General features: G+C 43.9%; 1 protein-coding gene across 6 annotated transcripts in view; it reads right to left on the bottom strand.

Annotated features, from left to right (window-relative positions):
* The window catches only part of LRCH2 (leucine rich repeats and calponin homology domain containing 2), an 82,284-nt gene extending 60,696 nt beyond the window's left edge, over window positions 1-21,588 (bottom strand). For all 6 annotated transcript variants that reach the window (XM_084639680.1, XM_084639679.1, XM_084639683.1 and 3 more), the window contains exon 1: window positions 21,336-21,588. In XM_084639680.1, the coding sequence (XP_084495806.1) occupies window positions 21,336-21,567 (232 nt within the window). In that variant the 5' untranslated portion in view covers window positions 21,568-21,588. The remainder of the gene's footprint in view (window positions 1-21,335) is intronic.
* Window positions 21,589-23,534: the final 1,946 nt, after the last annotated feature.

Raw genomic sequence — 23,534 nt, 5'->3', positions numbered from 1 at the left:
TGTGGAAAGTATAGAAGATCTTTTTATACAGACAAAGCATGAAAAAATGGGTGTTTACCACTACAGAAGGTTTTCTCTCCCCCCACCCCACTCTCCTGCTGGTAATAGCTTGTCTAAAGTGATCACTCTCCTTACAATGTGTATGATAATCAAGGTGGGCCATTTCCAGCACAAATCCAGACATGAAAGTTGTGATATTACAACAAAAAAAACTTCAAAACCAGACTCCAGCGAGAGACTGCTGAACTGGAATTCATTTGCAAATTGGATACAATTAACTTAGGCTTGAATAGAGACTGGGAGTGGCTAAGTCATTATGCAAGGTAACCTAAGTTAATTGTACCCAATTTACAAATGAATTCCAATTCAACAGTCTCTCGCTGGAGTCTGGTTTTGAAATTTTTTTGTTGTAATATCGCAACTTTCATGTCTAGATTTGTGCTGGAAATGGCCCACCTTGATCATCATACACATTGTAAGGAGAGTGATCACTTTAGACAAGCTGTTACCAGCAGGAGAGTGGGGTGGGGGGAGAGTAAACGTTTTGTAGTGGTAAACACCCATTTTTTCATGCTTTGTGTGTATAAAAAGATCTTCCATACTTTCTACAGTATGCATCCAATGAAGTGAGCTCACGAAAGCTTGTGCTCAAATAAATTGGTTAGTCTCTAAGGTGCCACAAGTACTCCTTTTCTTTTTGCGAATACAGACTAACACGGCTGCTACTCTGAAACCTGTCACAAACTTCTTGTGACACTTATGGTAAACCTGCAAAATGGAGATAGTTCTCTACTTCACTGGGATGTGAAGCTTAATTCATTAGTGTGTGTAAACAGCTTTGATACCTTTTGGATGGATGGCACTATATTAAAGTCTAAATATTATTAAAAAACAAGAGAATCTTTTCAACAATAATTAGAAAATAAGTTTCTCTGAAACTTACTGCAGCTGCTTGATCAGTACCATTTAAAGTTAATGTTGGGAACAACTTTAAAAAAAATAGTCGATCAGTTAAAACCCACTGCTTCTTTCACTGTATACAGAAATTTCACAATTTTGTTTAGTTCAGAGTACAGGAGTAAGAGAAAGACACTTGTGACAACCAATGGAAAATGATTTAAAATGTTTGAGATATCAATCCCCAGATTCTTATTTAAAAAGAAAAAACAAAGATGTTATCTGAAACAGAAAAAGACACACACACACAATCATGTTCCAGATCCAAGCCCTTAGAGAGTATTCCACAATCTATAAGGAAAGGGGAATGTCCAGTGAAAGCTCAGTTTTTATGCCTACTGTCTTTATAGCCTCAATTCTGCAAGGTGCTTAGCACACTAGCATGATCGAGCAAAGCACTTAAGCACATGCTTAGCTTTAACCATGTGAGTAAGTCCATGTCTTCCATGCTAGACAGCACCACACCATGCAAGATCAAGCCCTGTAAGAAACTGATTCTTCTAAGTAGAAGGATGAAGAATTAAAACAAAAATGAGAACCCTCTCTCCCATAGCTCAGCATCCAATCACTGCAGACTAAAGGTTCCTTGGCAGGGTTATCCAGGACTTTTCCTAAGCTTTTATTACATTATTTCTGCTGTTGTAAAAGAAGTACAAATTCCTATATAACCCTTGCCTTCCTTGCCAGATATCCAAAAACTCCCACTGTCAATTATTATGTCCTGTAAGAAGAAAAGAGGATAAATCTCAGAAGTGCTGGTCAGCTAGAGCAAGAAGGGGAAAAAAAACCACCTGCATCAATAGCAACATGTAAAGTTTGTGTCTAACGTCATTCTTTAGTATGATTAGTAATAATAATAGAAAGAGAGCCGTGCCCATACCACTCAGAAAAGGGACAAGTTTCTGAAGAATTTCAAGTGCTATTAACACATCTTTTAGGACTCTGAACGACATTTATTTAGAATTGTTGGTGTTTGTTATTTCCCTGGTTTACTATTACAGAGTAATACTCTGTAACACAGTCTACTCCAAACCAGGATAATAGTTTCTGCAGAAGAAAGCCATTTCTGCTGCTCATTCCCAAACTGAAGCCGTAATCATCTTTTTGTGACATCGATCATTTCCACAGTAACCAACTTCAGTGTCAGAGGATATGATTTCAATTTTAAGTACATCTTTTCTTGTCACTGAGGAATAGAGGCCATATTTTTATGCAATTGTCTTTTTTTAGGAAATGACATAAGTACAAGGTGAATACCACCATCATTCTCCAAGGGAAAAAAATGTGGTTGATGAGAGGTCAGCAGACATTTAAAGACAAGACTCAATCTACTGTCCTCAAACTGAATCAGTCCGTAAGTCATATACAGATATAGATATATCTATAAGTATGCATTTAGAATAGCAAGACATGTCCATGGATACATCTGCCTTAAAGACCTCTAATGATTCTTCTACTTATGAATTTATATTGTAGCATCAAATAAAGTATTCATAAAACCAATACAGAAGATTAGTGGTAAAAAACAGTTCAATGATTTTAGCTAAAAAGAGTTCAGCTTACCAAAATGGATATAAACCCATCCCATTACACACTTTTGTTTAAAAAAAGTACTTTACAGCTACATCATGATTTATTACAAGAAAGAAGTATAGAGCAGAGAGAAGCCAGTAAGTGAAACAAGGTTTTAAAACAACAAAAGACAACACATAATATGTTGCTACTTTAAAACTGTATTTTAAGGGGAGCTGGCAGAGACTCCTTAGGCTAACACATTCCACCGTGAAATATTTTTTGCGACTTTGAGAAATTCTAAAACCCTCAATGTTTTCAGCAGGTTTTTCAAATTTAGCAGTAAGAAAGTCCTTGGGCTAGAGAAGGGTCTTTTGTCCAGTGAAATTCCATTCAGGTTTGGCTGACAAACTTTCAAAAGTTTCCACTTCTCTCAGGTTGCTTGTGTTGCCACCATGCCATAACCGAATGTGAACACTAATTTTAAAGCCAGGCCTACATTTCCAAAGCAGCACACACCTTTCTCCCCAACACACTTACACTGGGAATTCATGGGGCAGATGACTGCTCCAGTGGTAACTAAGTGTTGGCTCTTGCCCCTTCCCTTTCTTAGTCTTTACATCTACCTAAATCCACGAGCAAAAACAGTCATAATGAACCAATATGACATTTGCTGCTCTTACAAGGGTAGTGAACAATGCATGTTCTATTCTTTTCTCCTACCCTTTGTCTGTCCTGTCTATTTGGATTGGAAGATCTTTGAGGAAGGAATCGTCTTACTCTTGTGTTTGTACAGTGCCTAGCATAATGACTCCCATTCTCATTTGGCCCTTAAACACCACCATAACATGATAAAATAGCAGCAACAACCAACAATTCTAGAATAATCAGATGATTACATCAACAGACTTGCCAGTTTATTTCTTAGTAATACACTTCTAAAAACTGAACATTTGCTCCAGGTTCAATTAAGATTATTAGCTTTTAATTAATATCATCCCCACCAATATGAGTCTGGCTGATCGGTTGGTACAAAAAAACCCATCTAAGGAATAACATGATTTTACAGAATACAATTAATCCTCATAACCAACAGCAAGACATGAGCTAGCTAATGACACTTATTTCTCAAAGGTCCACAGGTATTTCAGAAGATCTTTTTTCATTAAATGTGAAATAAGTACAATGAATATTTAAAGGTAGGTAAGGATGTTTTAGTTACTCAGTGCTTCTCTATTCATACCTACTGTATAGCCACCAATATCATAGCTTATTTAATCACTAAATGCACAGCAGGTAGCCCAAACATCAAAATAGTGTATTTGCAGGTGCATTCTTCCTCTCTCATCCATTCAATCCCACATAACAACCAAAGATACAGAGGTTATCACAAACTAAGATCATCAGGATAGGATGCTTAAATTTTCATTATTCCTTTATTTCAAGATTTGAGGTGGCAGTGTGGTCTAGTGGAAAGACCACTGGAGGGAGACCCGGGAGACCAGGGTTCTATTGCTGGCTTACCCAAGGTTGCTTAGCAGGCCAGTGGCTAAGTCACTTCACCTCTCTATGCCTCTGTTTACCCATCTGTAAAATGAGGATAAATGATACTGATCTCCTTTGAGATACTCATGAAAAGCACTATATAAGAGCTATTTTTATATTATATATATATATATATATATATACACACACACACACACAAAGTCCCTCACTAAACTGATATTGTTCCATTAATATAACATTATGTAAAAATAATTTTAAAGTGAGTGCAAAACTATTTAAAGTACAACAACCTGTACAGTGCATTCTAGTAATCCAAAATTTTCAAATATTTCACCATGCCAAAACAACTGAACTGCAAGTTCAAATTGTGCCCCTACTCCTTCACTTCAGAAACAGGTTCTACAGGACTGAATAACCAGGGGGCAAATCCAAGCGATAGTGCTCTAGAAACATACCACATAACTACGTGGCTGTTTTACATATGACTGCAACAGAAACAGTAACTCTACCTCAGATTGAATGAGCCTTGACACAACTTTTAAGGCCATCACAATGCAAAATACAGTCAGTCACCTAGTGCCTGCACTGCTGGAGGAACTGCAGTTAAATGATACAAAGCGAAGTGGAATTTAAGAGTATTAGTCCTCTCCAAGGAGACCTGCAAGGGCCTTTTGACATCAAATACATGGGAAAGGGCCTTCTCAAGATGGGTATGCAGTTATGGGGAAAACCGTTGCCAACGCAATACTCTTATTAAGGCGGAACTCAGCTGAGTCCACCACACCACTTGATCCTTACAGCATGTGGTATAAAGTTCATCAGAAACTAGTGCCTGAATTTCAGTTATACCATCAAGGACAATATTCTTCCAGATAAGAAATTTGATGTCAGATGTACTGAGTGGCTAAGATGAGCCATCATTTTCTTTGTCAAGACCACACTGATGTTCCTCAACATGGGGAGCTTTCTAATTTCACAGTGTCAGGTCCCGAATAAATCAGACAAAAAGGGGCTGCAGACACACTGGTGAACCTTCTGTTCATTCATGACAAGTAGAAATACCTCCCATATGAACCCAGATGGAGTTAATCTAAATTAGATGAAAGCAGTTAAGCAACGTGTAGGGCAGGCAAAAGGTTCCACATAGGCCTACAGCATAAGCCTTATCAACTTAAAAGATATCTATATGCCCACATATCTATTCAGGGGACACCATCACAGGGCCTAACAACATGAGCCACACTATCAGAGGCTCGTTCACCTGCACATCCCACCAATGTGATAAAGGCCATCATGTGCCAGCAATGCCCCTCTGCCATGTACATTGGTCAAACTGGACAGTCTCTACATAAAAGAATAAATGGACACAAAACAGATGTCAAGAATTATAACATTCATAAACCAGTCGGAGAACACTTCAATCTCTCTGGTCACGTGATTACAGACATGAAAGTTGCGATATTACAACAAAAAAACTTCAAATCCAGACTCCAGCGAGAGACTGTTGAATTGGAATTCATTCGCAAATTGGATATAATTAACTTAGGCTTGAATAGAGACTGGGAGTGGCTAAGAGGGGGCCATTTAGGCATCTGGGCAAAAATTGGGGATTGGTCCTGCTTCAAGCAGGGGGTTGGACTAGATGGCCTCCTGAGGTCCCTTCCAACCCTAACCTTCTATGATTCTAAGTCATTATGCAAGGTAACCTATTTCTCCTTGTTTTTTCCTAACCACCCGCCCCCCCGACGTTCTTGTTAAACCCTGGATTTGTGCTGGAAATGGCCCACCTTGATTATCATACACATTGTAAGGAGAGTGGTCACTTTAGATAAGCTATTACCAACAGAAGAGTGGGTTCGTATTGGTGGGTGGGTGGGTGGTGGTGGGGGAAACCTGGATTTGTGCTGGAAATGGCCCAACTTGATTATCATACACATTGTAAGGAGAGTGATCACTTTAGATAAGCTATTACCAGCAGAAGAGTGGGGTGGGGGAGGTATTTTTTCATGCTTTGTGTGTATAAAAAGATCTTCTACACTTTCCACAGTATGCATCCGATGAAGTGAGCCGTAGCTCACGAAAGCTTATGCTCAAATAAATTGGTTAGTCTCTAAGGTGCCACAAGTACTCCTTTTCTTTTTAACTTAAAACTGTAAACCCTTGTTTTCTGGTAGGTTGCTTCCAAGAGGACAGGAGGCCTTAAAGACTTGCTCAAATGCACAGTGCCTACAGAGCTCTAACCTCCCTGAAGCCAGGCTGTCAAATAACTTCATCTCACAGTAAATTTTCCTTTCAATTAGATATTTAGGGATGCTAAATTATTTCCACTACCTTCATCGGCTGTTTTCAAAAATTTAAATTTAAGTGCTAATTTTGAAACTGGAAACCATGTAACAAAAATGAACAGGACTGCATTCTTAGTGTCTCAAAAAACAGCTTTGCAGCTCTTTAGATGAATACATTTAAACAGAACATTATCCAAATTTAAACTGAAAAAAAGAAAAAGGTAATTTGACAGGTACTGTCTGGAAAAACTAGTTATACGTGCAAGGCCTTTAAAATTCATTGTTTACAGGCTTCCTAAATAAATCATTTGTTCTAAAAGAACAAAAGATACTGTCAGTACATAAAATACCCTGTGGTATGTAAATTACTAACTGGCACATTTGTGCAGAATTAAAATATACAGGGTATGATTACTACACTAATACATGTAAAACAGAAAAGTATCAACTGGCGGGGCTTTGGTAGTATTTTTTAAAAAATGTTTCAGTGATATCCCTTCGACTTGCCCTGATAATCTCAAGTATTTGAAAAAAAATATTGAATAAGGCTTGAATAATGAATTGAGATTTGTTGAAATAGGCCACTGACAAAAAATCCTAAGGAATCAGTGCAACTAGCAGGTGAGAAGAAGCAACTTTTACTCCTACCTGTGCAATCTGGAGGCTATTCAAACACTTCTAGAATCTGTTCACGTTGAGTTATTTATCAGGCATTGTAATAAAGGAAGATTTTGAAGAATACATTTTATTTCCAGTCTTCTACAGAAGACAGTTAATGAAAGACTGACACTGCATTTTGACCATTACCCAACCAAACTGGCTTTTTTTCAGGAAATGTCTATCTTCAATCATAAAACAGGGAAGGAAAAAATAAGAACTGTTCAACCTGCCAATTCATAGAAACTTTACTACTGAGACAAATGTCTAATGCTCTGCCCACATTAAATTTACAAATTCCGGAGAATAAAATAGATTTCACTGGTGAAATTTTAACTTTACTAATGAAGAGACAGGATTATAGGAAGAAAGGTCTCCCAACTACAGTAATATTGCACAACTAGGTGAGATAACTTACACGAGATGTCAACGTACGTTAGACTTTCTACTGGAACGAAATGCTTTTGAGTTTGTTAATGGAGCCTTCTTCAGTTATATCTTAAATAAAAACAACCTATTATAAGTTCTGTTGATACTAACAAACATATTAATGTTAGTCAATGTACATTTTATATGAGGTTTTAAAATTTTAATCCATCACTCATTTTGCACAGATCTGAACCTACTAGTCTGGAGACTGATTCCAAAAATAAGTGACTCCAACTGCGATCTCATTGGACGATGCTTTTAGAGGAAGACCAAGCCTCAGATGCCAGGAAGAGTAGGTGCTATACTTTGGAAAAGCATCTGCTAATGTCTCAAATTTGAACCCCTTTTTTCCCCCAAATGAGTCATCTGGCTGCTGGAAGGGCCCCTTTCTCTCACCAGCCTCAGGGATGCTGTAAGTGAGGTGGTGGCCTATCCTATTCTATCCCCTCTAGCTGTCTTGGGGCAAGTGTTGGAATTACTCCACTCACCTCTGTCCCAAACAGCAACAGAAAACACTAGCATGATTCTGGTCAGTTTCATTAATGGTCACGGTTCTGAACAGTAATGGAAAAACTGGACAAAACTGTTAAATTTCAGTCTATTGCTGCTTAGAAAAAACAGCCTGCAGAGACAGGGGAGCTTTTTAGAAGCTGGGGGAGATACTGTGGCATTTGTTCATATTTGGAAGGTTTCTTCCACAACTTTAAGGACAAAGAATACTTTGGTAAGGAAAGAGCTTACACTTGACAGAATTTGTTGTAGGTCTTCATATTTGCCACTGCAAGCTGCTGCCTAGTCACTAGTAGTAAGTGGATTTTTCAAGCTCTGATTCAATGTATTGGTAATATACAGAGAAAAACCACCCAACTTTTCTAATAGCTTTCAGAAGTAGATTCCCTTCCACTTTTAGTTATCTGTCGGGAGGCAAGAGCGCTTTTCAGATTATTTTCCTTTGCTCAGTTTTAATGAGGGGTATTGGGTACATCTGGTTTCTCAGACATTAGGCCCATCTTTTATTCAGTTTAAGTTTCTACAGTACCCCAGTTACTATAGCCAAGGATGTGTGTTTTATGATAAATATTTAAGTCAAGAATTTATCAAAACAGGTTCATAATAATAATCTTACTTTCACGTTCCAATATTTCATAAATTTAATTTAGTTCATCTTTGTTTTGACTTAATTCAACATTGCTTAAAAAAAATTAAAAATAATTTACACTCTCATTTTGCCAGACTTCAAATTTTGTACTAGCAGGCTGTTCCTGATGCTGCTTGGAATGGTGGGCTTCAGAAAACAGACTAATTTGTCTGTTGTATTTCCAGGATGCACATGCATCACAAGACCCAGTTCTGGCGTTTTATTTCTATAATTTATTATTTTTATATTAACATGAATCATGCTAATATGATTTTAAGCACATTCAGAACCACAGAATCATCTTGGACAGCCCATGCTTTAAGAAGATTTGATAGAGCATAGATGAAAATCCAAAATTTTCAACTATCTTTTTATAATGCATAGCCTGAAAAACTTTTGTTTGATCAGAAGGCTTCAGTGATCTGAAGCTTAGATCTGATGAGCACATGTTATGCTGGACTCCAAGATGGTCACTGCTTTTATAAAAATAACTGAAATGAAAAGATATATCTTTCTGAAATCCATAGTACTTACATTCGGCAGATGTTCAACAGTCAGGCCAGACTGTAAAATCATGGGGGAAGGAATCAGATCTTTGTATCTGTTTGTACAGCATCCAGGACAATGGGCGTTCTGAATTACTAGCTAGGAAAAAGGCTAGTACATCTGTTAAATCATCTTTGGGTGTATTTTATAAAGTACAGTATCTGCCCAAATTGAGAGCCAGCTATGAAAGTTGGCTGAATTAAAATACAAAAAGACAAGTAAACCACAGAAAGCTCAAAAAGTAGACTATTATGACATTTCTTCAGAGAACACCCGAGCAGACTGAAATTTCAGAATACGTTTTTCCTTAACTCAGAAATCCATACTAGCATACCAGACTCACTCCCAAAGGGATGGTGGGGAGGGAAGGATCCCTTCAAGATTTAAAAACTTGTTTTTCGTTATCCTCTGCCTCCAAACAACAATATAAATATTTTTCATACAGTAACATATTATTGAGAATGACACTGCATCGATCCTTTTGTCTGAGCCAAACTACACAGAATACAGTCACTGCAAAGCTGTTTTCCACTGTATTTGAATGTGTTTTTCTGAATCCCACTGCTTAGATACCTCTAGTGATGGGCACTATGGAAAAGTCTGAGATTCTTTGGTCTCAGTTTTGATGTTCTAGGAGAAAAAACTGATGCAAGGCTACACCTATTGGCCACTCAGTGCAGGCACATATCTGTTGAAGGGGGAGCTTCGTTTGCCAGTACACAGTCTTCGAGATCAGAGTTCAGAACCAATAATACTGTGATTTGTCTTCTGTTAAGTGTTCTATTTTGAAGTATTTGAAATGCTTTTTATCTAAGGGTACACAACTTTTATGAAATAGAGCTGAATGTAACTGAAGTACAGTTTGCTTTCTCTACCCTCTTTCAGTATTCAGTTTATGTTAGTTCAATATTTCTTTTAAAATGGAATAAAATGACCTGGAACAGAAACAAACATGCTTGGGAAGAAAAAAAATGTAAGTTTCTAAAGCTTCTGAGAATCTATTATATTAATTCTCTATAACAGTAGGTAGGAGAGCAGGACTGAGAAATTCCATGCTACTGTCCACAAATAGGAAGAAGTTGTATAATGAGAACACTGTGTTCATAAAGTAGATGGTTGTTGTAGGGCTGTGCATAAGCACTTCATATATAGGGTTTTTGCTTTGTTTTTAAAAGAAAGGTCTGTCCATCAGCACTGATTCAGATATGAACATAAAGAGGTATTTAGAATGAACTAAAAGCACATTAAACTCCAAATTTGTCATTGTAATGCAATCTACCGTAGTTACCCATAGTATTTCTGCTTGTTAGCCTACACAAAATAGCTCCCAAACAAAGAAAAATTTTCTAACTTACAGAAAAATTTTTCATAACACCTTAGTAAATCAGTTTGATCCGTCCAATTAGAAAGAACACAGGAGACAGTTTTACAAGTGCCTAAGCGACAAAGGAGTAGAAGTCCAGACACAGTCAACCAAAATGGACACAGATCAGATGTCAAGAATTATAACATTCATAAACCAGTCGGAGAACACTTCAATCTCTCTGGTCATGCAATCACAGACATGAAGGTCGCTATCTTAAAACAAAAAAACTTCAAATCCAGACTCCAGCGAGAAACTGCTGAATTGGAATTCATTTGCAAATTGGATACTATTAATTTAGGCTTAAATAGAGACTGGGAGTGGCTAAGTCATTATGCAAGGTAGCCTATTTCCCCTTGTTTTTTCCTACCCCCCCCCCCCAGACGTTCTGGTTATACTTGGATTGAAACTTGGAGAGTGGTCAGTTTGGATGAGCTATTGCCAGCAGGAGAGTGAGTCTGTGTGTGTGTGTGTCCGGGAAAGGGTGGGGGGTGGTGAGAAAGCCTGGATTTGTGCTGGAAATGGCCCACCTTGATTACCATGCACATTGTAGGGAGAGTGGTCACTTAGGATGAGCTATTACCAGCAGCAGGAGAGTGAGTTTGTGTGTGTGGTTTTTGGAGGGGGGTGAGGGGGTGAGAGAACCTGGATTTGTGCAGGAAATGACCCACCTTGATTGTCATACACATTGTGAAGAGAGTGGTCACTTTGGATGGGCTATTACCAGCAGGAGAGTGAGTTTGTGTGTGGGGGGGTGGAGGGTGAGAAAACCTGGATTTGTACTGGAAATGGCCCAACTTGATGATCACTTTAGATAAGCTATTACCAGCAGGACAGTGGGGTGGGAGGAGGTATTGTTTCATGATCTCTGTGTGTATATAATGTCTGCTGCAGTTTCCACAGTATGCATCCGATGAAGTGAACTGTAGCTCACGAAAGCTCATGCTCAAATAAATTGGTTAGTCTCTAAGGTGCCACAAGTACTCCTTTTCTTTTTGCAAAATTACATTATCCTAACTTTTTCTTCATTCCATGTACTACTATAAGAGTGACACTCCTAATTAATAAAATTTAAAGCTTATCAAAGAAAAATAGTTTTTCTATTCAATTTGCACGTGACAGCAGTTCATGTAGAGCCATTTTCACTTGTGTTACTGATCAGTTTCAGTTCCTTGTCTCAATCACCATACCGATGTTACTCCTAAGCTTCCTCTATGCGAAGAGAAGTTGCACATACTTCCCCCAGGCCCTGTAAGCGTGCGTTTAACTAGTATTTCGGCAGAAGTGAACTGCTGAAATGTCAGCTTTTATCTGGATGCTAATATGTAACTTTGTTTGCGGGGGAGGGAGGGAAATCTTTTTAATTCATAAATCTCTACATTTAAAATAAGATTGTCATGGAGTTTCTGTACGCCTTACAAGAATCAGAGAAAACTGACACGTCTCTCCCAAACGCCTGCGAACGAGCAAGGGAAGAAAGAAGGGTGACCAGGAGAATAGGTCTCTTCCCTCCCCCACTATACAACTTCTGCATGGACCCAGAGGCAGAGCAGAGAAATGGGACAGTAAAGTACCTCCCCCCCAGAATGCCTGCCTGCAGTGAGGGAAGTGGAAAGAAAAAACTAAAATGAATTGGAGAAAGGGGGAATTCTTAAGTTTACCTTCAGTCAGGCTGTGGTGACATGCACAATGGAGGGACACTCTGCTCCTGTGTATATTCACCAGTAGCCACTGAGAGGCATGTATGTTTCCCGGTCATACATGCTGGTAACAAAGCAGCAGGAGAGAAAGACAAATGAAACCTCCAAAAACAAATTAGAAAACAGAACTTGGAGATAGAGGGGAAGGGGAAGAGAATGAGGCAGTATAGTACCTAACATTGCTTTTGTTAGGTTTTGAGCTCTGACAGTATCATTTTAAGGTTAAAACTAAATAAACACTTAATAGTTGAATAATATTGGGAATGGGGGGGCAAGAAAGAAGAGAGCTCAACATCCTTCCTAAGTTTTGCCCGAGTTAAGAAAACCATTAAAATTTAACCTATTTTAGTGTTATGACAAATTTGAGACTTGCCTCACATAGTTAACACAGTACTAATCAAATTTATATAAGACTTTTCAGGTAGGCACATAAGTAAAACAACACTTAACATAGTCAAGAACGAAGTATAAGATTTTCAAAAGGCACAGATGAGCAGGAAGTTCCCAATGCCTAATGACGGTCCATGGAAGTTGGATGTCTAATTTCTCTGAATATCCAAAGTACCTGGCTTTGTCTGCCACTTCAGCTGCTTCCACCAGCTGAAGTCTCTGCCTGGTTCCTCCTGCAGTTTCCCCCTCCCCATCAAGGCCACATGGCAGGGCCAGACGGGAGGCATCACTTAGGGCTTGTCTACACTGCGAAGTTGTCGACAAAACATTTGTCTTTCATGGGTACTTAAAAAAGCCCCCCTGCGAAAGAAAAGTTCTGCCAACGCAAGTGGCAGTGTGAACACGGCTTTGTTGGCAGGAACGCTCTCCCGCCAACAAAGCTAATGCCGCTTGTGGTGCTGTAAGTATTTTGTTGGCAAAAGTGCCAACAAAGTACCAAAAAAGAGCATTTACACACGCTGACTTTTAGCTACAAGCCTGTGTTGACACAGCCTTGTCGCTAAAAACTGCATGGTGTGTAGACAATCCCTTCGGTTCTATTTTCCCCAAAGCACTGGGGGGGAAAATCTCCCCTGAACCGGTCTCGGTTCGAGGGGGTAATCCAGTCATTGTAAAACTGCCACAGCCAGGAGATTTGGAGGCCTGCGCACACTTTGTTGTGCTAAATATTAGAACGCTGACAAGAACATTTCACTTAACAGTATTTTCTTATAGTGTTCACTGAAATTTCTTCCTACTTTGAACCTCCACCTAATATTGGTCCTATTAAATTTTTTGCTGAACGTCTGTTTAAATATGTTAATGCATTAGGGCAGGCTTTGTAGCAGAAGTATTTAGGTGTTATAAGACTCAAAATTATTTTTCTTCCAATGTCCACTGCCACTATTTCCCCCCCACCCACCCACACACACCAGTATTTCTGAACCAGTTATTCACGTTTCATCCTCTAATTCTCTTCAGTCATTTACACCTGTTTCTCTGATGTGTGCCTTCAATGAGAGTGAAGCATATGCAGCAGAACATGGTCTTTCCTCCTTCTAAAAGTCCACGTGCACTAAGCTGTATCAATAAAGGTGTATGGAGTGTTGGGTTCCAGCTATTTTAGTATGCAACTTCGTTTTAAGCAACTGCACTGGGCTGGTGATGAGATATCAACACTGACTTTGTTCAAATAAAGATCTGATTCTGAATTGGGATCTGCTAGTGTGGACCTCTCCTCCCAAAGTCCCATTACAAACTCCAACATGGCAGGTACTGTCCAAAACCAAAAAGTTTTCTACATCAAATAGAGATAAATAATAATAATAATAATAATTTAAAAAAATAGAGATTTGGAATTATCAGCATCATACTGGGTGGTCAGCTGGATCACCCTGGGTTAAAGGGAGCAATTAAGGAAGGTAAGGACATTGCTGAGAAGCTCCATGACTTCTTTGCAATAGTCTTCAAAGGATGTTGGGGAGATACCTACCCCAGACCTGTAATTTTCTTGTAATAGAGGTGAGGTACTATCAAAGACTGCAGTGCCAGAAGATGATGTACTGAAGTAATCTGATATTTAAAAAGCAACAAGTCACCAGGCTCAGCATGAATCCAAAAGTAGCTGAACGGCTAAGAAAAATATGTAGCCTCTAACTGAGGGCAGCTGCTGTTTCAAAGGACTGGAGAGCAGATGATGGAGCAGATGATGTACCTATATTTTAAAAAAGGATAGAGATGAACCATGGAATTACAGACCAGTAAGCCTTACATCTATATATGGAACAAACTGAAAAAATAATCTTAAAACACCTGGAAGATCATGACATGATATTGTCTAACCAGCACAGCTTCTGCCAAGGGAAATAGTATCTCACTAATCTCTTGGAATTCTTTGAACATGTCAATAAATTTGCGGATAAAAAGAACTGGTTGACAATTTACTCAGACTTTCAAAAGGCACTTGACAAAGTTCTTCACAAGCAGCTAAGTCCTCATGGATCAAAGAGACAAAGTAAAGACAACAGAATGGTCAGTTTTCATCAAGGCAAAAGATTAGCATCAGGGGCCTCAAGGTTCTCACCTAGGTCCTATGATGTTTTATATATTAATTAACTATCTGAAATAGGAGTGAGTAATGAGGTAGCAAAATTTATATCTGACAGTGTTATTTAAGCTTAGTCAGAACCAGAAAGGATTGCGAAGAATTTGGAGAGACCTAAACAAGCTAGGTGTATGGGCAACAGGATGGCAAATTAAATTCAATGCTGATAAAGGCAAAGTAATGCACACTGTAGGCAAAAATTTAAACTACTTATACACCACACTGGGTTCTACATTGGTTGTATCCATTCAGTAAAGCTCAATGAAGACCGCTGCTCATTATGCAGCTGCAGTTAAAACAGCTAGCAGGATGTTAGGCTGCATAAGCAACAGAAAGGTGAATAATACAGAAAATATTAAATCAGGGTTGCGGCGTCATTTGGAACACTCTGAGCAGTACCGGTCAGCTCATCTCAAGAAGGATAGTGCAGAAAGATAACAAGAATGATCAAAGACATGGACAAATTCTTCTATGAAGAAAGGCTGTTTACTTTAGAAACAAATTGTTTCTACTTTAGAAAAAATACATAAAGGACATGATAAAAGTATATAAAATAATCAGTGCTACAGAAGGTAGCCATTTCTCTTCTCTCTATCTAGTAACATAAGAACAAGGGGCGCACTTTCAATGAAATTATAGGTGTGGAAAAATCAAAACCAAGAAAAGGCAATACTTTTTTCACATGTGCAATAAGACTGTGAAACTCACTGCCACATGAAGTCATTGAAGCCACGAACTTAACAAGAGTCAAAGAGGGACTGGAAATGTATATGGACAACAAGAATATCCAGAGTTGTCATAATTATAACAAAAGATTTGGAAAGGATATTAAACCTTATTCTTTAGAACTTAAGACTATTTCCAACTATTAGAAAGCAAGGCAATATCTAATATGGGTGCCAGATTAATCCACATTTGCAGGTTTCTACACCTTCCTGTGAAGCAGCTGTTGATCGCCACTGACAGGATACTGGACTATCTCTAGAGTCTGAATCAGGATAGCAATTCCTTTATTCCTACCTGCAAGTTACTGCTAAAGAAGTTTTTAGTATAGATTTTAAGTTATCTACACATGCATTAATTCTGAAAATATGACTTAAAGAGATTCTGTTCTAGGATAATAGGAAATGAATACATACAAAACACTGAAATTTGTTTCACGTTTCCAATAGGGTACATTTATAACATTTAACTGAGGAAATTTGGGGAATTCTGTAAAATGAGCTTTTTAAAGCCTACTAATAAAATGCCATCTTGGAATGCTGTTCTAAACAACTGATAGTCCATTTGGCAGGGTGAATCAAGGAAATATGAATTTTAAGTTAGGTAAAAGGAATAGATCAGAACTCAATCTTTTGTCTGTAGGTCACTGGTATAAACAGACTACATCTGAGAGAAGGCTAGCTGAAGGTTTCAGTCCAATTCCTAAAGGACGGAGGTCCGTATCACTCCAAGAAGCATTGCAATTGGCAACCTCAGTGGCCATCTTTTAGATGATAAACCCAGGATTGACTGGATAGAATGAATGAGTAACTAATTACCTCAGAGTAGTCCCCAAAATAGGGGTAGGACACACACTGACAGTCAGGCATTGCAGAGAAGCTTCCATTCCTGTTTATTCTGTAACTATTCTACTTTTTTCAGAACTTTTAGTCCAGCACTTTTCATGAGCAAGAAATGTACCAACATAATATGCTTCAGCTTCTGTAAGGTTAATTTACATGTATTATGATCTGCAGATTCTTACTGAAGACACGGATGTTCTTCAGTTTGCAATCACATATTCTCTACTTCAGATGCACCTCACTCAATTTCTACAATAAAATCTAGACTCAACAAATTACAGAATAGTTTCTGGTTCTAAAATAACAGATTCTTTGAGTTCTTACTCAAGTCAGTTACTTGCCAGCATTCTTATCAATGTCAGTACCATTAAAAAAAAAAAAAAAAAAACACCACCACACTTCCATTTCATTCAAGAAGGTACAATTTGGTTAAATGACTATGACATAAATCATCAAACTAACATCCCCACAACAACTCTCTTTGGGTGTAAACCTATCTGTATTATGAGAGAGAATGTCAATTGATCCATCTAAAAGGGGCCAGATAAACATGAAAAAAACTGGGTCAAATAATGTCAGGAGCACCAGACAATGATACACCCTTCAAAATTGGTACGCTTGTTGACAGTCTCAGGAAACATATCGAGGAATCACAAGACAGGATGTTTCAGCCTCCCCAGTATATCTTATGACAACCCTCCAGATCAGACACACTTTTCAGGCAGGCACACTACAAAGCCCATCATTTACCTTTCTCTTTGTTAAGGCTGTGGAGGAGGGTAGCAGTTGAGGTGAATAAACTTGTGGATAGTCCTTGGTCTACAGGATGGGCATCCATAGCACTGGACAGGTGCTTATAGGCATATTTTTAATATTTGAAGAAAAAATAAATTAGGGCTGAAGTTTGGTGGGGCAATGTCAGGATGCTTGCATATCTGCTTACCACGTGGTTCCTGTTCTGTGTATAGAGAGTGTTCGTCTCGAGGGCTGTCAACATAGCACCTTTCACAGACATTAAATTCACATGATTTTTTTAAATGACTAACATCACAAAAGTAAAAAACCATAAGACACACTGCCTGTGTCTCAGTCTGACAGTAGATTAAAAAAACTCATTTCTTGGCCAAATCAAGACTTCAGTGATGTAACAGATCTATATGCTTAATTCCCATCAGACTTAACAGTGCCCACACAATGAGAGGATGTGGGCCTCAAGACTGTAGTTAGTTTGGTCTCAGAGCATTTCCTATTGGATATTCTCCAATTTACATAGATTCTGTAGTTTAAAGGATTTGACAGCTGCATAATCAAAGTTAAAGGGCCAGATTACTGTTGCTGCAAGATTATTGCAGGAAATACGTTTTGCCACATAATAGAATGAGATGCGATAAGATGCCACAGGCCTTTGCTACAACACTTGCAACTCATGGTTTAGTAAGGCATTTAAAATTTCAGCATATGCAGGAGACCACACAAATAAACTGGAGGAAGGGAAGTGTTAAAACTGGGAAACACACTCCCACACCCACATCCCCTTTCTGGAGAGGACAATTCAGTTCAAGTTTAAATGAGCAACTGTGTGTCTCGATTGATTTACACTTAATTCAACAGACATTTGTGAAACGTGAACCAGAAGTACTTCCAACTCAGTAAACAGACATTGGTCTCTAGGGAGGAAGGATGTTGTTGTGGTTAAGGCACAGAACCCTGAAGCTATAGTAGTAGTTCTTGGGTCCTGTTTTCAGCTCCACCACAAACGTTGTGCAAGTCGGTCACTTACAGCCAAATTTTCAAAACCAGCATTTATTTTGCTTGCCCATCCTGAAACACTTTGGGCCTGATTTTCAAAGTGCTGAGCACAGGCAACTATCATTGACTTTGACAGGACCTCTGGGTGCCGAGCACTTCTGGAAGAATGTCTCAGGATGAATAACTAAGAACTGAGGCAAGAAAACAGCGAGCAATCTTAACCAGAACCATTCTGCCTCAAATTACATACGTACAAGATGGGGATCAATGCTTCCCTGCTTCACAGGCACGTTGTGATGTGAAGCTAATTTATTAATAGTGTTAAGTGCCATAGAAGTGCCTGTAAATAAATACAAATAGTGTAACAATAATGCAAATCTGAGCCGAGAATCCAATGCGTCTTTAGAGAAAATCTGTAGGTAACAACTTTTGATGCACTCGCAGAATACTAAAAGTTCACTCATCAGTCAAAAGAAACAGATTAGATAACTCCACAGATCAAAACAAAACCACAAAGTTCTTGTTTACAAATAAAACATTTCTGTTTTAGAAATATCTGTATAGGAGTAGAAGTACAACCTATATGGTTTGGGGATTCATTCTTTAGTAGGTCCTACATTAAACCAGTTCCACTGTACACAAACAGCAGAAGAATCAAGGTGCCATTTGCCAATATTACAAATTATTTGAACAAATTTCTTGATGACATAAAAGCACATACAGCTCTTTGTGGCAGGGACCTCTTTGTATGTGTTTGCACAATATCTTACATGATGAAGCCTCAATTCCGATTAGGGACTCTAGGCACCACACTAATATATATCACTCAGGTCAGACTGGCATTCTGACAAAAGAGTCAGATGGCTATTAATTTACACAAAATTGTGTTGACTTTGTATTTTAATTACTGTGTACATTCAAAACAGTTTCAGTGGTATCTTATGATCAATGTATACCCATTAAATGTACAGACCCATGATTAACAGAATGCAAGATAGAAGAAAGCTTTTATTAAGATTCACTATATCCATTTCCTCATTTATATTTTCATTGTTGAGTATTCACACATAGAGCTGCTTAGTGTTGACGAGCACAATTTATACCCTATTTTACAGAAAAATGTAGAGCTACCACTCCATAACCCATTTTTAAATTAATCTTGTGCATCCACTGTAAGATAATTAAAGCACTCTTGCCTATCCACATTCTGCATAGCACATGCAAATATACCACATGTGCCAGAGAATAAAACCATTAACAGACATACTGCTGGATACGCCAAATACCCAGTTTCTTATCGGGCCTTCACAAATCATTAAAAAAAAAAAAAAAAAAAGTGATCTTATTGAACAAGATTGCCTATAACCCAACACACAAAATGCAGTCCCCAACAAAGACTAATGAAGAATAAGTATTTGATGAACCATGGGAGCACAGAATTGTCACAGATGGATGAAAGCACTACAATGGGCAGACTCTCTCTTTCAAAATGATAAGCCAATTACCCACAACCCCATGAAAAAACAAATATCACTTTCAGTTTCCTACTAATATATGTTGAAAACCCTTACTATTTTTGAACAAAACACATCAGACCTCAGTTCATATATTTCATTTTCCCCTCTTACTCATGATCAGTGACCAGTCCAGTAGCAAATAAATTCAAAATTAGCAATGTAAAAATACACAATACAACCCCTATATCTTACAAATATAAACCAAGTTTTCTAGAGACTACACAGAAGCAAATACCTCCAATTCACCTCACATTTGTAGAGAGTCTAGATAAATTCAGTGGTCTAGTTTTCCACCTCTGTATTTAGTAACATGGTGAATACGTTCAGTCCTGATCTGCACACTGTGTTTGTAGTTACAGGCAGGCTGCGAGGTGTGCACACCATGCCCCCTCCTTACCCCTTACTCGTAAGGGGAAAGGGGCGCACTGGAAAATCCCAAGCAACAATGCTGCATCATGAGGGACGTGACACTCTGATGGGGCCAGAGCCCCCAAAACGGGACAAATGAGCCACAACACTCAGAGCTGATTGAGACAGCAAAATAAGCAACTGCCTTCTCCCCCCTATACACCCAATCCCCCTCCCCCCCACGGACATACCCTTCCTATACCCCCCCAGCCCATCTCCCCCCTCCTCCTCCCTCCCCCACGGACATACCTTTCCTATACCCCCCCAGCCCATCTCCCCCCTACACACCCAACCCTCCCTCCTCCTCCCCCCCCACGGACATACCCTTCCTGTGCCCCCCCAGCCCATCTCCCCCCTCCTCCTCCCCCTCCCCCCCCACGGACATACCCTTCCTATACCCCCCCAGCCCATCTCCCCCCTCCTCCTCCCTCCCCCACGGACATACCTTTCCTATACCCCCCCAGCCCATCTCCCCCCTACACACCCAACCCTCCCTCCTCCTCCCCCCCCCACGGACATACCCTTCCTGTGCCCCCCCCAGCCCATCTCCCCCCTCCTCCTCCCCCTCCCCCCCACGGACATACCCTTCCTATACCCCCCCAGCCCATCTCCCCCCCCTCCCTCCTCCTCCTCCCCCCCCCACGGACATACCCTTCCTATACCCCCCCAGCCCATCTCCCCCCCCCTCCCTCCTCCTCCCCCCCCCCACGGACATACCCTTCCTATACCCCCCCAGCCCATCTCCCCCCCTCCCTCCTCCTCCTCCTCCCCCCCCCACGGACATACCCTTCCTATACCCCCCCAGCCCATCTCCCCCCCTCCCTCCTCCTCCTCCTCCCCCCCCACGGACATACCCTTCCTATACCCCCCCAGCCCATCTCCCCCTCCCCTCCTCCTCCTCCTCCTCCCCCCCCACACGGACATACCCTTCCTATACCCCCCAGCCCATCTCCCCCTCCCCTCCTCCTCCTCCCCCCCCACACACATACCCTCCCTGTGCCCCTCCACGCCCAACCCCAACCCCCCACGGACATATCCTCCCTGTGCCCCCCCATCTCCCTCCTCCTCCTCCTCCCCCCCCACGGACATATCCTCCCTGTGCCCCCCCATCTCCCTCCTCCTCCTCCCCCCCCCACGGACATACCCTCCCTGTGCCCCCCCACGGACATACCCCCCCCGCACGCCCTCCCCCCCCACGGACATACCCTTCCTGTGCCCCTCCACGCCCAACCCCAACCCCCCACGGACATATCCTCCCTGTGCCCCCCCATCTCCCTCCTCCTCCTCCCCCCCCACGGACATATCCTCCCTGTGCCCCCCCATCTCCCTCCTCCTCCTCCTCCCCCCCCCACGGACATACCCTCCCTGGGCCCCCCCCCGCACGGACATACCCTCCCTGGGCCCCCCCCCGCACGCCCTCCCCCCGGGCATCTCCCCAGGGCGCCCGCCCGCCCGCCCGCCGGCCCCCACCTGCTTGCGTGGTGTCGCTCAGGTCGTAGCCGCCGCCGGGGAAGTCGCGGAGCTTCCTGCCGCTGAGGCAGAGGATTCCGGAGCCCGCCGCCTCCTCCAGGGCCCGGTCCAGGCTGCGCCCCGTGTGGGGCTGGGGCAGCGGGGCGGCGCCCCAGGCCGGCCCGGCGGGGTAGGACAGGGTGAGGTGAGCGGGGAGCCCGAGCCCGCCGCCGCCTCCCTGCCCGGCCGCCATGTTCGCGCCGGAGACGGGCCGGCCCCGCAACCAGCAGCGGCGCGGCGCGCAGGCGCAGGCGGCAGGCGGCAGGGGCCGGCCGTCCCCTCAGCGCCCTGCCCGCGGGGCCCTGACGGGGGCGCTGGCCCCGGACCCCGCCCCCCCGCGGCCAGGCCGGCGCTGTATGGACCCGGGGGTGGCCGCGGGGGGGGGGTGAACAGGACCCCCCCCGCAGCGGGCAGGGCGGTGGGGTCCGTTGTCCCCGCTCTGTGGCCGTTTGTCTGTCTGCCGCCCTCCCCCCCCCCGGTGCAGCGGGGCCGAGTCCCTGCCCCCCCTTTCCCCCCCCCGGTGCAGCGGGGCCGAGTCCCTGCCCGCCCTTCTCCCCCCCCCCGGTGCAGCGGGGCCGAGTCCCTGCCCCCCCTTCCTCCCCCCCCCGGTGCAGCGGGGCCGAGTCCCTTCCCCCCCCCGGTGCAGCGGGGCCGAGTCCCTGCCCCCCCTTCCTCCCCCCCTCCCGGTGCAGCGGGGCCGAGTCCCTGCCCCCCCTTCCCCCCCCCCGGTGCAGCGGGGCCGAGTCCCTGCCCCCCCTTTTCCCCCCCCGATGCAGCGGGGCCGAGTCCCTGCCCCCCCTTTTCCCCCCCCGATGCAGCGGGGCCGAGTCCCTGCCCCCCCCTTTCCCCCCCCGGTGCAGCGGGGCCGAGTCCCTGCCCCCCCCCTTTCCCCCCCCGGTGCAGCGGGGCCGAGTCCCTGCCCCCCCCCTTTCCCCCCCCGGTGCAGCGGGGCCGAGTCCCTGCCCCCCCCCTTTCCCCCCCCGGTGCAGCGGGGCCGAGTTCCTGCCCCCCCTTTCCCCCCCCCGGTGCAGCGGGGCCGAGTTCCTGCCCCCCCTTTCCCCCCCCCGGTGCAGCGGGGCCGAGTTCCTGCCCCCCCTTTCCCCCCCCCCGGTGCAGCGGGGCCGAGTTCCTGCCCCCCCTTTCCCCCCCCCCGGTGCAGCGGGGCCGAGTCCCTGCCCCCCCCTTCCCCCCCCCGGTGCAGCGGGGCCGAGTCCCTGCCCCCCCTTTCCCCCCCCCGGTGCAGCGGGGCCGAGTCCCTGCCCCCCCTTCCCCCCCCCCGGTGCAGCGGGGCCGAGTCCCTGCCCCCCCTTTCCCCCCCCCGGTGCAGCGGGGCCGAGTCCCTGCCCCCCCTTCCCCCCCCCGGTGCAGCGGGGCCGAGTCCCTGCCCCCCCTTCCCCCCCCGGTGCAGCGGGGCCGAGTCCCTGCCCCCCCTTCCCCCCCCGGTGCAGCGGGGCCGAGTCCCTGCCCCCCCTTCCTCCCCCCCCAGGTGCAGCGGGGCCGAGTCCCTGCCCCCCCTTCCTCCCCCCCCAGGTGCAGCGGGGCCGAGTCCCTGCCCCCCCTTTCCCCCCCCAGGTGCAGCGGGGCCGAGTCCCTGCCCCCCCTTTCCCCCCCCCAGGTGCAGCGGGGCCGAGTCCCTTCCCCCCCCCCCCCCGGTGCAGCGGGGCCGAGTCCCTGCCCCCCCTTTCCCCCCCCCCGGTGCAGCGGGGCCGAGTCCCTGCCCCCCCTTTCCCCCCCCCGGTGCAGCGGGGCCGAGTCCCTGCCCCCCGGTGCAGCGGGGCCGAGTCCCTTCCCCCCCCCAGTGCAGCGGGGCCGAGTCCCTGCCCCCGGGAGGCAGCGCGGCGAGCAGGCGGAGAGACGCCCCCTACTCACCTGCAGCCGGCGCAGGGGGCGTTCGTTCGCCCAGCGAAGCTCACGCTCCAGTACGGCTGTTGGTCTGTAAGGGGCCACGGGACTCTGCCGCTTTCCCAGATCCAGACTAACACCCCCCGCTGGTGCCCGCACTGACTGTGGTCATAACTCCAGCCCTCCTGAGCTCGCCCGCTTAGCGCGCTGTGTATTTGCTGCGGCCCCTTGCCAGTCTCCGCCGAGGTGCAAACTGCAAAGAGGACGATCAAGATTAAAAACACACCAAGCCAGAAGCTCAAGAGTTTCTCTTCTCAG

Source organism: Lepidochelys olivacea (genome assembly GCF_965140295.1).
Source record: "Lepidochelys olivacea isolate rLepOli2 genome assembly, chromosome: 9".
NCBI lineage: Eukaryota > Metazoa > Chordata > Testudines > Cheloniidae > Lepidochelys > Lepidochelys olivacea.
Note: the sequence above shows the minus strand (reverse complement) of the source record. Positions and strands in the feature narration are given on the sequence as shown.